Source organism: Carlito syrichta, unplaced genomic scaffold (assembly GCF_000164805.1).
Source record: "Carlito syrichta isolate Samal-C Ts95f unplaced genomic scaffold, Tarsius_syrichta-2.0.1 Scaffold315593, whole genome shotgun sequence".
Classification (NCBI taxonomy): domain Eukaryota; kingdom Metazoa; phylum Chordata; class Mammalia; order Primates; family Tarsiidae; genus Carlito; species Carlito syrichta.
The window spans coordinates 680,935-696,928 of NW_007259689.1; the positions used below are offsets into that span (position 1 = coordinate 680,935).

At 40.2% G+C, this 15,994-nt stretch overlaps 1 protein-coding gene across 1 annotated transcript in view; it reads left to right on the forward strand.

Moving 5' to 3' along the window:
- ATP8A1 (ATPase phospholipid transporting 8A1) overlaps positions 1-15,994 on the forward strand; it is a 221,199-nt gene that overhangs the window by 98,463 nt on the left and 106,742 nt on the right. The window contains exons 22-23 of the mRNA XM_021706448.1: positions 493-577; positions 3,665-3,804. Coding sequence (XP_021562123.1) covers positions 493-577; positions 3,665-3,804 — 225 coding nt within the window. The remainder of the gene's footprint in view (positions 1-492; positions 578-3,664; positions 3,805-15,994) is intronic.

Consider the following 15,994-nt stretch of genomic DNA (forward strand, 5'->3'; position numbering starts at 1 on the left):
TCTCTCTCTCTCTCTCTCTCTCTCTCTCTCTCTCTCTCTCTCTCTCCCTCTCTCTCTTTTGTCACCCAGGCTGGAGTGTAGTGGCACGCTCACAGCCACCGCAGCCTTGACCTGCTGGTGATCCTTCTGACTCAGTCTTCCAAGTAGCTGGAGCCACTGGCACACACCACCACGTCCAGCTGATATTTTTATTTTGACTTATTGTTGAGATGAGGTCTCACCAAGATGCTCAGGCTGATCTTGAATCCCAATCCTCTCACCTCTGCCTCTCAAAATGATGGGATTACAGGAGTGAGTCATCACATCCTGCTGAACCTTATTTCTTAGTGGTACTAGGGAGATGGTATTATTAGATGAAAATATTTTGCACTTTATTACTACTGCTAAAAGTGATTGGTTGTTATACAGGGTTGCTACTAATGTTGCCAACATCAACTTTATTAAACTCTGAATGCTTAATTAAGCACGTTATACCTTATGTTTGTTTTCCAGGATACTGTGATTTATGACCGACTGGCAGAGACTTCCAAATATAAAGAAATTACCCTAAAACATCTAGAGCAGTTTGCTACAGAAGGTGAGTGTAATATGTCAATAAACCATGATTAAAAGAAAAAAGAGATCATATACTTCTGATATCTTACGCAATCACTGTTATTATTTTACATTGAGATTCCTAAAGTAAGATGGCGATTATTGTTGGCAATTTAGATTTTACTACCCAGTATTTTTATTTTCATTTCCTAAAACTATGTTTATTAAAATTTTGAGAGACTTTGATCCCACATTTTAGAGAACAGGACCTATGAATCTGTTTTACTTTTTAGAGTGGATGGTATTTCCATTTTAGGTACGTTCCCTTGCATATCAAGCAATGTATTCGGAAAAAAAGCAAGAGTCAAAGCACCAAAATATTCTCATCTGGATAAAAAAGAGAAGAAATTAAAATAAACCTATAAACAATTATAATAGTTATTCAGTTTAGCTTCAACTCAAGACTTTGTATTAAAAATGTATGTAACTATTAAAATGGCTACTCAATTTAGTTAATACCCAAGATTTTCTTAAGTCCCTGCCACATGCCAGGCTATGTGTGAGGCCTGAGAATCCTTGGTGAACTAGCTTAGCTTGGTCTCTCTGTCCTCCTGAAATATATGGTGTGTGAGGCAAGGCAGTTTGTGGTCTGGCAGGACTATTCAGGTTAGATGAAAAGAAGCAAGGGTTGTTAAGCATGAGAGTCAGTTACTACAAGATGTTGGAGAGATAAGACTCACTTGACAACACTATCTCAGCTCTCACTCCTGTCCATTTCAACTGGAACTATTAATAACGGCACCAAACCTGACCTGTCAGCAAATCCTTTTCCTCTTATTCCAGGTTCAGAAAATATAGGAATTTTTTTAAAACAGTAGGCAAAAAAAAAGCAAAAACAACAACAAAAAAAACCCACTCGACTTTGAAAACCAAGGACACAAAGAGTCTTCTTCCCATTCTCCTCCAAAATGCAAGAGCATGGAAGCATATGTATCCATAGAATTCACATTTCTTAAGGTGTGGCCTCAGGTGGGCTTGGCATTACAGCCTACCTGGCAAACACCACATATACTTCTGTGTTTTTGAGGAGGATCCAGGGTGACTTTCTGTTCTCTGGTTGTGGTGTTAAAGATACTCTTTGATTTTAATTGACTTGGCCCCCTTCTCCACCCCATTCTTTCTGGCCCTGGGCTGGATAACACTTCTCCTTCAGGACTACCCAGAGTAAGTTTTCCAGTTAAGTTTCCAAAAGAAACATGTCCTAACATGGTCCCAAAGATTTAATTCATTCTCAGTGATCTGGCTGTAGGCAACCCTACTCCTTTGAGTACCCCTACTCCTCTGGGTACTTTACATCCTTTGCTGTCTGCTTTTTGCTTCTGACATGTTCCTTTAGACATATTTTATTTGACTTGGGATCACTAAGCCTAGAGTCTGGTTCTAGTCACTCTCAGAGTTCAATGACCTTGAGAGAGAACTTTGTCTTCTTGAGAACCTAGTTGACTGCTTCTTTGCATGACTGATAAGTGCTTTTCTCCCTTCTCTCTGTCCATCGACTTTTTTCTGGCAGAGGGAGAAGTGAGTTATGAGATTGGCAGGCACCAATCACTGGTCAACCATTAGCGTTGACTGGTTTCCCAGGGTCTGTCTGCTGGCTATTCTTTTTTGCCTCGATCCCTCAACTACACTTAGACTCTTTTTATTACAAATGTATAGTGGTAAAGAGAAGTAAGAAATATAATCATATGTCCCAGTAAGAGGAAGGTGGCTCTCCCAGTGCACCCTCCTGGAGCCTCTCTCTCTCCCTCCTGTAATAAGCATCCATGAAACCACTGTAATGAGTCAGGTGCTGTGCTTGATACTGGAGTTACAGACATGAAGAACTCTGGGTCTCTGTCCTTCAGAGGCGTTAATCTAATAAAAGAGACTCACTGCCGGGCTTATGGCTCAGCCTGTAATCCCGTGCCTTGGGAGGCTGAGGTGAGTGGATTGCCTGAGCCCGCGGGTTCGAGACCTGCCTGGGCAGCGAGACCTCATCTCTACAATAAATCAAAAAATCAGCTGGGCATGGTACCGTGCGCCTGTAATTCCGGCTACTCGGAAGGCTGAGGCGGAAGGATCGCCAGAGCCCAGCAGGTCAAGGCTGCGGTGGCTGGGAGCAGCCACTGCACTCCAGTCAGGGCGACAGAGTGAGACTCCAACTCAAAAAAAAAAAGAAAGAAAAGAGACCCACAGGAAAACTGGATGAAACACTCATTCACACCATAAGAGTATCTGGGGATTTCTGCCTGCGGGGTCTAGGTAAGAGTAGATGCATCAAAGAGATGATTTTAGGAGCTAAGTTGTAAAGTACACGCAAGGCAGACCGTGGAAGGGTGTTGAGGAAGGTGGGAGAGAGAAGCAGTGACTGGTATAGACAAAGACCCTGGTATGTAGGAAGTGAATGGCAAGGAATAAGGGCAGAGACAGTGGGTGAAAGGTGTATAAGCCATACTTTGGGGTTTTGATTTTATCCTGAGGAAAAATTGGAAGATTTCATGCAAGAAAATAGCTTGATAAGATTAGAATTTCAGGGCTGGCTGCCGTGGCTCACGCATGTAATGCCAACACTTTGCAAGGCTGACGCAAGATGATCATTTGAGCCTAGGAATTGAGACCAGCCTAGGCAACATAGCAAGACCTTATCTCTAAAAAAAAATTAGCTGGTTGTGGTGGCACACACCTGCAGTCCCAGCTACTTGGGATGCAGAGGCGAAAGGATCACCTGAGCCCAGAAAGTTGAGGTTGTGGTGATCCATGATTGTGCCACTGCACTCTAGCCTGGGTGACAGAGAGAAACCCTGACTCAAAAAAAGAAAAAAGATTAAGATTTTAGGAAAGCCACTCTAGGCACAGAGGAGGGATTACAAGCAGCACTGGGGCTTGGAAGCAGTGTACCAAGTTAGAGACTATAAGAACTTTAATTGACATTTTATGTTCAGGTGTCATGATAATTGAATTTGACTTTGCCATACTGTTTGAATTGAATCTATCTTTTGAAGTATGACTTGGATAAATAGAAACAGAAATCTCAGACTTCTGAATAAAGTCTTCCTTGGTGTGTTGGGGCGGCGTGTGTTGCCTTTTCCAGGGCTAAGGACCTTGTGTTTTGCTGTGGCTGAGATTTCAGAAAGCGACTTCCAGGAGTGGCGAGCGGTCTACCAGAGAGCATCCACGTCGGTGCAAAACAGGCTGCTCAAGCTTGAGGAGAGTTACGAGTTAATTGAAAAGGTACGTGGTACTTCTTTTGTTCAGGAGTTTGCTTTCGAGAAAGTTTCTACCTTTACTGGAGGGACCAATGGGATCAAAATCAAAATATCCTGACACAACATTCACTGTTGAATCGCCTCTCTTTATCTGAGCATTGACAAATCTTTTTTTAAATTTGTTTTTGTTTCTTTCTTTTTTTTTTTTTTTTTTTGAGTTGGAGTCACTCTGTCCCCCGGGCTGGAATCCAATAGCTGGAATCCAATAGCTGGAATCCAATATCCATCATGGCTCATTGCAGCCTCAACCTTCTAGGCTCAGGGGATTTTTCTGCCTCAGCCTCCTGAGTAGCTGGGACTACAGGCATATGCCACCACGCCTGGCTAATTTATTTATTTTATTTTATTTTATTTTTTTGTAGAGACAATGTCTCATTATGCTGCCTAGGCTGGTCTTGAACTCCCAAGCTCAAGCAATCCTCTCCCCTCTGCTACCCAAAGTGCTGGGATTACAAGTGTGAGCCACCAAGCCCAGCCTTGACAAATCTTAATGCAGGTTAAAATTTTGCTGAAAAGCCTTTGGATCTAGACATTACTTTGTATAGAACTTTAACCTTTTTATAATTTTGGATCAAGGTTTGGTCAGTCTAGCAAGCTCCTTGCCAATATATTCCACTGTTTCTGTATCACCGAAACACTGTTTCTGTATCACAGAACAGGTCACCAGAAACACACGTTACATACATGCCCAGGTGTATTTAGAGTTAATAAATGCACATAATATGTATGTAACATGAAATAATCACACAACTTGGGTAGCTGACAATGAATGATATATAAGGGAATAATCCTGGCCAGTCATTGTGCCAAGCTTATATACTACTGTCACTTCTGACACAATTATGAATATGCTCATTTTACAGATAAAGAAACCAAGGATAGTCAGCCAGAAAGTGGTGGATACACTGTGATTCATGCAGTATGAATAGCAAAACTCTGGCTTCCTCAATTAAGAAGAGCAAACGTTTTTGTGTAGTACTTATTGTGTGTCAGGTGCTGTTCATAGCACTTTTATCTATTAAAAGTGCTGTTCCTCACAACATCACTTTGAGATGTTAATTAGGCCTGTTTTATAGATGAAGAAACCAAGGCAGCAGAGAGGTTAAGTAATTTGTCCCAGATTGCACAGTTCATAAAAGGGTGAGCCAGAATTCTCACTCTTGCTTCAGTGTCCATGCACTGAACTACTCAAATGTCTCCATTCTAACCTGTAATTTTTCATTCAATAATTCCTCATTGACTGGGTGGCTCATGCCTATAATTCCAACACTTTATGAGGCCAAGGCAGAAGTATTGCTTGAGGCCAGGAGTTTGAGGCCAGCCTAGGCAACACAGCAAGACCTCATCTCTACAAAAATAAAAATAAAAATTAGCCAGGTATAGTGGTATGTGCCCATAGTCCTAGCTGCTTGGAAGGCCAAGGTGGGAGAATTGCTGGAACCCAGGAGTTTGAGACCAGCTTGGGCAATATAGTGAGACCCTGTCACTAAGAAAAGGCAAACAAAAATTTTAAGCGTGAAATCAAAAATAATAATAATAATTTCTTGGTTATTGAATTCCTTCAACTACACTCACATTTGTACTGCTTAGAATCAAACTAGCCTGTCCACTACAGTTTATTTGATCTTGCCTCCAGGTAAGTAAAGACTGATATTTTGTTCCTCTTCCCTTTCTAACAAACTGTATTCTTCCTGGTGCTTCCTGTCTTGAAAGGTAGCCAGCCCCATTGGTCTCTCCATGGACTGCCACCCACTGTGTTCCCCCCTTTATATGTGGATGTTACTGTCTGGCTGCAGGTTGTCCTCTGTTGCATACAGTTGCCATGGGTAACTCTAGATATCATTCTCTTGTGTTCTCAATGGATTGTGATCACTGTAGAGGAAGTGGTTGGTTACTCATACTGTATATTATATAGCCCTTCTATTTTATAAGGGGAGATAGCTGGATATAGATAGGTCACTTACACCATACCTGTATATACAGATCTAAATATTTCCTTCTTATATTTAAACTTAACTTTTTATTGTGTATTTCTAAGAAGATGTGATAGCATATGTAATATTTTACAACTTGATACTTGCCCCAAACTTTGTAGAGATATGCATAGTGAGGGGGTTTTATCAATTGATTTATTTTAAAAACTCTGTCTCTCCTCTCCCCACCTTGCACAACTTCCTAACATATTTATGTATGATTATGTCTTTATTTATATAGTGAAATAAAATAATCCGAGACCTTAGCCATAATCTCTTTCAATCTTTCCAACCAAAGACACATGTCTTAAAGCTAATGAAACTGCTTTTTAATCTTTTGCTTTTCTTACTCTTTTAATAATGTTTCTTTAGTTATATGGAAATGACTCCTTTTTTCTTTCTCTGAATATAAGATAGTCTTTCCTCCATTCTAATGAGCTAGAACTAATATATAGTAAGTAAAAATATGAATATATTTGAAAATGGATTCCAAAAATATTAAATTGTTTACACTTGAAGCACAGTATAGAAAGTTCTGAAGTTGAATATTCAGTGTGCCTAACATTGCACTCTCTGAATGTCCTAGAGTTTATAGATTCGATTTTCTAGGCTTAACTCTTGTTTTCTTGATTTTCTAATATCTGATTAAAAACCTTGTGACTTCCAGCTTTGACCTGAAATAGATGTTCAACTTTCTCCAGCAGATGGTGCACATGAGCTACATTAAAATTTAAGTTGCCCAAGGAAATCTATTAGAAGTATATGTATTTTAGTTTACAAATACAGAAGCCTCCCTTATGGCTGCTTCTTAGCGAAAATAAATGGAAAAGGAGCTTATAGCTAGTGCATCTTTACTTTGTGATAAGCCATGCTCTCTGTTGTAGAAAAATCTAACACCCAGAAAGGTGAAAAGTCTGGGTTCCAGCCTCAGCCAGCCTACTCCAAAGACTGGTCTTCCGTCTCTATCCCTTCTCCTGAAACCAGAGTTTAATTCAATTTAATTAACTCTCATTAAGCTGTTCATATATACCAGATCTCAGGGCTGCACAAGCAACTGAGGAAGATGCAGCCGTGGCCCTCTAGGTACCATGGTCTGAACAACACTTCCACCACCACCCCCAGTAGGGCAACCCCTCTTTTGGGTCCCCTCCTGCTATGGGAGCTTTTCTGTCTTCTTAATAAACTGCTTTCTTAAAAAAAAAAAAAAAAACCCTGAGTGAAGAAATCTGAAGGAATCCAGGAATGTGACCCATAAACTTGGTCCAAAAGAAGCTTTCAGGGAAGTGATAACTTTTGAAATGGGCCTTAAAGGATTATTTTACCAGTCAGAGACACATAGAAGCCTTTTTAGGGAAAAAGAGTAGACAGAATGGCACAGGGGTCTCTGGGACCAAGTTGTCTTTCTGAAAAGTACTTCTGCCCACCCTGATCCCAGGAAGACAGATTTCTAAACGTATCTAGAGCCATCATGATCCTGCTTCTGTCTTGGTCCAAGCTTCCATTCTTTGTTAAAAATCAGCTGGGGTGAGTGCTCAGGAGACATCGTGGGTGCCATTAAAAACACCCTAATGAGGTGAGCTTCAACATGTCAGACCCCAGATCCACCAGTGTTACCCCAACTTCACATTTACCCACCACAGTCTTGGGGGTCCATCATTGCGTCTTCTCTCTTTCCTGCTTTACTGGAGACAAGCTATTTTGTGTGTGATTGGAATTTGTTTTTCTGTAGACTATAATATTGGACTTAACATAGAAGACAGTGAACTTGCAAACTGTGAGGGTGGTTTTCAAATCTTTCTTTCCTTTTTTTTTTTTTTAGAGCAAAACCTATTTTTCAAACAAAATATTGCCTGAATCGTAGTAAATGTGATTGATGAAAGCAGAGCTGCTCTGGTTTCAGAGTGGGTGGAGCCAAAACCCCTAACTGCCCCCCAACTCCAGCCTCCATCCTGCCCTCCTGGTGGTCCACAAGGAACTGTCCATGACTCTGGAGCTCTACTGAGCACAGTTTGAGAACCATAGAATATTATATCCATGTGTGGACTTTCTGGAAAGTGAGCTTCTCAAAAAATCAGAACACCACTGTAGTCATATGCAATGTGTTTCTGAATACATTTGAACAAATGACATAAGGTGCCATTGGCATGTGAATGGTAGTGTTATATTAAAATTCAAAATTTGGGAGATTTTTAACTTTTCCTGCAGGCAGTATTTTGAATACATTACAAAATAAGTAAAAGTTTTACAGTATGATTAGGCTGGACTTTTAAGCCCTACTTTCTTGCTTTCAAGCCCTCCCATTTGTTCAAACCTGTCATTCAGGTTTTTTTAAAATTTGTTAAGTCTTTATTCCTTTGGGGGCTGTGAACCCTGGCATGAAAAAAATATCCAAATAGGCCAAGAACATCCCAAAAGATGTTGACATTGTCCTTTGGCACAATGCTTTGTTACTGAGATGTGTTGGTCCCACCACCCACCCCCAGCACATATGAGTGTGAGACTGTCAGCCCTCATCCTCCAGGGCACTATAGGAAGGAGCACACAGCAGTTTGAAAAAGTCCTCCAAACATCATTGTTGTCTCTGTTGACAGTCAATTGTTACATAAGAGAATTTGGGACTTGTTTTTTGTTTGTTTGTTTGTCTGTTTTTTAAATCAGAATCTTACTCTGTCACTCAGGCTGGAATATGGTGGCACGATCACAGCCAACTCACCATAGCCTCAACCTTCTGAGCTAATGGGATCCTTCCTCCTCAACCTCCCAAGTAGCCAATGGGATCCTTCCTCCTCAACTTCCCAAGTAGCCAGGATTACAGGCACACACCAATATGCCCAGCTAATTTTTTTTTTTTGTAGAGATGAAGTCTTGTTATGTTGCCCAGGCTGGTTTTGAACTCCTGGGCTCCAGCAGTCCTCTCACCTCAGTCTCCCAGAGGGCTGGGATTACAGGCATGAGCCACTGTACCCAGCTTGGGACTTTTAAATCTATCTATAAAATATAATTATCAGCCAGGCACAGTGACTCACACCTGTAATCCCAGCACACTGGGAGGCAGAGGCAAGAGGATTTCGTGAATCCAGGTATTCGAGACCAGCCTGGGCAACTTGATGAGGCCTCATCTCTACAATAAATCAAAAAAATTAACTGGGCATGGTTGTGCATGCCTGTGGTTCCAGCTACTTGGAAGGCTGAAGTAAAAGGATCTCCTGAGTGTAGCAGGTTGAGTGGCGTGCAACTTCACTCCAGCCTGGGTGACAGAGTGAGATTCAGACTCAAAAAAAGTCCAAAAAATCTCTGATTCATATTGTACTAGTTGGGTACCAACACTTGTATTTATGTGGATATTTTAAAAAATTAATTCTGTGCAGGCATGGTGGCTCATGCCTGTATTCCCAGCATCTTCCATCTTGGAAAGCCAAGATGGAAGCCTGGGCAGCATAGCAAGACCTCGTCACTACAAAAAAAAAAAAAAATATCCTGACATGGCGGCATGCACCTATATTCCAACTACTCACGAGGCTGAGGCGAAAGAATTGCCTGAGTCTAGGAGGTCAAGGCTGCGGTGAGCCGTGATCGTGCCAATGCACTCCAGCCTGAGTGCCAGAGTGAGACCTTGAGTCAAAATATTAATGTTCTCTGAATGAAGAAAAATCTGTCAAAAAATGTATGATGAAAACTCGGTATTATACAACTTAAATAATACATGACTGTGGAAAAGAGGTCAGATTATAAAATTCAAATATAGGAAGCTCTTACTTGAAATATTAATAGTGATCTCAACTATTTTTTACTTAGCTGACAATTTAGCCGGAATGTTTATGAAAATGTGATGTCTAAAGTTTAAAGAAAGTGACTAAGAGTTGATGATAATCAATGAGGAGGAATAATTGTGTGAGTCAACTTACATGAGAACTAGTGCTCTAACTAACTAGTGCTCTAACTAACTAGTGCTTGAACTAGGAACAATTTATTTCATTTCAGAGTAAAACTTTGTCGATTCTAACCAAAAAAATGCTTTATGCTGAAGAGTCAAAATTAGTGGTTGAATTACAGACTTTTCCCTCTTAATCTGATTCTGGAGCAAAAGTCTTTGTCTGGTAACAGTTTATTCTAAAATTATTCTACACTGCACATCACCTATTTGGTTGTGTTTCCCTCTTTAGGCCAAATTAACTGCTTTCCTTTCCTCCTTATGCTAAATCAAGAGTTTTCAAGGCTGTTCTTACATTCTTACTAAGTGCTTTCTTTGAATATGTGCCTCTTCTTGAGATAAGAAATGTCTTTTCCCAATATACATTGAAAGGACAAAAAATACATTTACTTTATATTTTAAAAAAATTTAAAAGTGATATTTTAAAATGAAAAAGTTTTTTTTTTTCCTTTCCTTAAAAAGACATAATAAGAAAACAGAAATGCAAGTGCTTATGCGTGGGAAGAAGATTATGTTTCGTTGTACTTTAAACTACTCTGGCAGTTGTTTTCCTTGCATATATGCAGGATATTAAAGAGTTAGCTGTGTGTGTGTGGAAAAATATATATATATATATATATATAAAATAATAAATCAAGAGGTGATATTGGTAAATAAGAAAGCCTAACTTGTTCAGGAACAAGAAAGTTCACATAGTTAAAATGCAAAAGGGATGATCAGAATCACGTCAGATTCTTCAGCTGTCTCCACCCACTTTGAGAAAGAAAATTGCAGCTTCACTTTGGATACTGTGGACAGTAACACCTTTTAGTGTCTCTGCATCACCACTTGAGAGAATTTGCGGTTGTCTCATTCTTACAGATAACAAATCTGACCTGTTTTATCCTCCTTAACCTCATTCTTTTGGAAGACAGTCAACATATGGGACTCTTAATTTTAGATTATGAAATCACTTATAGCATTGGTCTATATTTTTAGAATCAGATTACTTTTTTAATTACCTTAAAAATTCATGTATTTGTATTTGCTCAGGAAGAATTATAAGAGGAATTACGAAGCTTCACATTTTATTTTCAGTGGTTTCTCACCTTTGATCTGCCATCTGTTATTCTAACATACTTCTGCGATATAAATTACTTTTTGTCTCATTTATATTATGCTGTTGGAGCCCTTTGAAATTTAATAGTCTTATTTTATAATTAAAACATTGTTTGAAATATGATGGTGTGCTTTCATGGTATATATAGTTTTCTGAAAATTTTTGATATTTGTTTGCTGCAATAGAAAAATGCAATTATGTCTTTAGCACTGCCCAGATTACTTACTAATAGCCTCTGTTTTTACGAAAACAAATTGTTTATCTTGAGCATCACAGAAAACAGTGCAGCACCTGTCTAGACTGACCCTTGAGTGATTGAACCAGTGTTTCCTGGTCATAATTTTTTTCTCTTGGATGAGGCAGGGATTGAGAAATATGTTTTTTTAAAAATGTAAACTTAAAAAAAAAGTATCCAATGCTTTTATCTGTTAGTTTTTTGGTTGTTGTTTTTTTTTAATGGATGATTGTCTATCAGAGGATCATTTCTGAACTTAGAGTAAAATCAGAACACTAACTTTGGCATCTGGCCCTCGTTTGATCAGAGAGCGATGTTGTGTTTTAATGCACTTTACAGTTTGTGATCAGTCCGACACTAGATCGAAGCCTTAGGAGAGCCAGCTTTGCACTTTTCGTATTCATCCCAGTATCTCCAGCACTTGGCTTCCTGGCCTATTTTAATCACTTGATTGGTATTTGATGAATAAGAGAATTATTCAAATAAATAATATGTTGAGAAACTGGAGCTTAGTAAATGCTTGCTTAAGAAAAGTCTGCCCCTATTACTAATATAGTTCATGCTTTCCACGCACGGAAGGCATTAGTATCAAATGTGGTATCACTAAGGATTAGTTTAGGGGTATCAGAAAAGAAGCCAATAGTTTTACAGAATGCATTCTTTAGGTTTAGATAGATTCATTTTTGAAACCCATCTTCCAAATTACTTAATACGAGGGAGACCCCAAGAAAGGGGGCAATAAGCCTATTACCACAGGCTTCCCTGGCTGGGTAATTGTTCTAGGAACCCATCCACATCAATGTACCATCTAGCGTTGTTGTGAGAGGCTATATTGTGGAAGAAACATCCCAAGTTGTGGCAAACAGGTGACTGGTTCTTCCACTGTGACAACACCACATCTGCTCATACCATGCTGAGTGTTTACTAGTTTTTGACCAAAAATGCCATGACCCACATGCCCCACCCTTTCTATTTACCCCAACTCACCCTGAGCGACCCTTTTTGTTTCCCCGGATGAAAAAAGTTTTCAAAGCGAAACGTTTTGCCAACGAGGAAGAGGAAACAAAAAATGGCAGAAGCACTGAAAGACATCAAAACAAACAAGTTCAAAAACTATTCTGAACAGTGGAAAAAGCACCTTGATAGGCATATTACATCAAACGGAGAGTACTTTGAAGGTGACTGAAGCGTAAACATGTAAGAATAAATACACAATTTTTAAATAAAGTCTGGGTTCCGTGGGTCCCCGCTCGTATATAAATGTGAGAAGAACATTTTTGGAGAGATTTTACAACAGGTGTCTGAGCAGGACTGAGCTCTGTTCTAGGCTCAGGAGTTCAGCAGAAGGAGGATGGAAGAATCTCTGACTTTTTTTCGTTTTTAGTGGTGGGAAATAGACAGCGAACTTGCTGTTCCCCACAGGGTTTTGTGCCCAGGGCACTGAACTAAGGCACTAAGACAGGGCAGTGAGGTGGTGATCTTTTTCTACATTATTTCTTTACTTCTCTCCAAAATATGGCTGGCCTTTGGGGGGTTTGTTTAAAGGCTGCCTGGATGTAGCATAATACATGTCAACCATGGCACTTAGTGTGACTAAACAACCATTTGGCGTCCTGTGCAAGGTGCAGCAACAAGTGGTTTAGAGAATTCCTAGAGAAATATAAAACATAATGGAAAGCAGGACTTTTCCTGAACATTTATGACTGCCAAGTTCACAGTTACTTCTGTATTAGAATGGAATGCTTTTTGAGATAAAACAACCACATCTATTCTTAGTAGCTGCAAATATCACTTTCATTTGTACAAAAAACTAAATGAAAATGTACATGTTTGGGTGATTTTGTGGTTCAAAACTCCATTCGTTTTCTGTTGTACTGTTGGCTTAAGAATATTTGCAGTTAGTCAGCTCATTGACTACTAAAGCCCACCACGTTCTGAGCGTTTACTGAACTCTGTCTTTGCTCTTTACCCTGATTATTTGACTCTAGAGCCTCTAATGCAGGATGCACAAGATGATCCACTGAGGTGGGCAAGAAAGTGTTTGAGCTTCTGTCTGTGTTCTCTCTCATCTTTTTTTATAATCTCTGTTTTGTATTTTATAGTGTACATAATTTATTAATATTAACGTAACAGGCCAGGTATGGTGGCTCACAGCTGTCATCCCAGCGCTTTGGGAGGCTGAGGCAGGAGAATTGCTTGAGCCTAGGAGTTTGAGATCAACCTGGGCAACACAGCAAGACCTTATCTCTACTAAAAAAAAAAAAAATTAACCAGGTATGGTGGTATGTGCTTATAGTCCCAGCTACTCAAAAGTCTGAGGCAAAAGGATTTCTTGAATTCAGAAGGCAGAGGCTGCAGTGATCTGGGACCGTACCTCTGCACTCCAGCCTGGGTGACAAAGTGAGACCCTGTCTCAAAACATGGGAAAAAAAAATTGTGTGTGTGTGTGTGTGTGTGTGTGTGTGTGTGTGTGTGTGTGTGTGTGTGTGTTACACAAAGGCCTGGGAGTGTCATAAGTAGAAACTCAACATTTTTTTCTAATATACTCAAAAAGAGTTTGAGATGACCGATCTGATTTCATCCCCAGAACAACCCTGTTAAATCTGTATGACTAGGCCTTGCCCTGCTGTTGTGGAAACTGAGCCTAAGGCAGGTTGAGTTCCTCATTGTTGGGCCCATATGCAGTATTTGGCAAGGCAGGGATACAGATCCCAGTTCTATCTTAATTCCAAATCCCATGTTAATCATTTCTATGCTATCCTGCCAGTTTGGCTTAGAAAGAAGCAAGAATGTGTACAAAAATATTGGAGACTTGAAGAATAAAATGTAATCAAGTGTGCAGTTTCATAATCACAAGAGCAGCACTTAGGGTGGGGTGCAGGGCAAGGGCTTGTCTGGTACTCATCTACTTAGGGAGGCAGCTTCTCTGTACTCTGTGTAAATATACTCAATATTCCTTAAAAATAAGACAAGTATGTTTTCATTGATTCTCCCTTGAACCTTCTTATTTAAAGTTCTTAAGATTTCCTTAGCTCTCTGACCACACACTCCTTCTTTCTGTCATAATAGATTCCTTCTCTTGAACACTTCATGGTAAACTTTCCACACTGGGTATTGCTGTCTTCTCACTCAGATAAGATGGATGAGTTGTTTTTCAAGCTCCACCCAGTCACCTCTCAAATCCTGATTCCTTTCCGATGGGCGTGTGAATTCTGGCCTTATTTGCTAAGCCCTTGGCTTTGCAAGTTCAAGTGTGATTTCTGTGGTTTGAAAAGCACCAAGTTACAATCTACTTCTTGGCCTTAAAAAAATTAACCAGTTGCATGATTTCTGCAGAAGCTGACAAACAAGTCTTTCCAAACTTTGAATGCCCTGAGTCTTAGTGTTGTAGCCCAAATTGAATGAAAAAGAAAGGAGGTACAGTTCTCTTATTTTAAATAAGAGCAATGTCCAGGGGGCTGCAGAGCAGAGAGGACCCACCCATCTTCAAGATCCAGTGTTGAGAAATGGCTTGGAGCATCCCACGCAAGCCAGGATCACCATATCATACAGTTAAATAGAATGATGACTGCAGTTGGCCTCTTCCCTGGTCCTGCAACCTTCCTTCTACCTGATCCAGCCCCAGACAGTCACCAGTAAACTCTCTGAAACATGACTCCAGTCCTGTGACCCCTGTTATGACCCTTCACTAGATTCCCTTGTCTCTGCAATTGGCATAACACATAGACCTTTCCCTTTCCTTTGCCTGCTGTCTTCCCTAGCCTCTTCTTCCTCGCTGTCACACCTCCATTCATTCATTCATTCCATATTGGCTAAATGGCAACTTCTCCAACATCATGTGCTTTTTCACACCTCTGCCTTTGCACACATAACCTCTCCTGTTTGGAATTACCTCCCCTTATCCCTTCCCACCTCTTCTGATTGCATGACTGAATCTTAATTCATAGCTTAAGATGTAAAGTCAAATGTTAACTCATGTGGGATTGGTTTTTTGAGCCATAAAATTATATGTTTCATGTATAATATACAGTCATGTGTATAAAATTCTTTGAAACGGGGTATAATATATAATGGGATTATTTGGGGGGAGCCCTGTTTCTCTCTGTTGATTATCCTATATTATAGTGAGGAAGGTTTGATTGTAGTTTGAGGTTGCAAGGACAGGAAAGAGAATTGGTACCCGAGGAGCTAAGGCCAAGCTAAGGGAGAACGTAGGAGTTGCCATGGGGACATCTCAAGTAGTCAGTCAGGATGAAGCCAGGAGCAGAGATGGGAAACTCACGGGCATTCTATATCAGAAGTCTGCAAACTCCAGCCCAAGGGCCAGATCCACTCACTGCAGAGTTGTAGCAGAGAATGCATAACCCTCAAACCCTAACATATCTACCTTCTGTCCTTTTCTGGAAAAAGTTTATCAACCTTGCTCTAGGTCAGCAGTTCTCGTGTTGGGTCCTCAGACCAACAGCATTTTAACTGCTGCCCATTTCTAGGCCATACCTGAGACTTATGCATGATAGATTTGGTTGTGGGTCCCAGCGATCTGTGTCAGTAAGCCTCAGATGCATGCTAAAGTTTGAAAAGCGCCACTCTAGATTTCTGGCCCAGTGGCTAATTACTTGGGACTTGATGACAGCCAGGCAGGCAGGGTTCAGGAGAAATAGCAATAAGAGGGAGGAATCCAAAGAAGAGTCTCTGATGATGCTTTCTGAAATAGAAATTCTACACAGGAAGGAGCTCACTATTGTTGTTTCCAGCATGTTGCCCAGAACTGCCTCCTGCTCAGTATATATTTGTGAGTGAATAAATGAATGAATGGAGCCATGCATATGCACTTGTAAAGGAGCTACACCCAAGATGTGAATCTGGGGCCTGCAAGTGGAAGTAGAGAAATAGTTGCACCTGGCAGGGGTGGCTCAG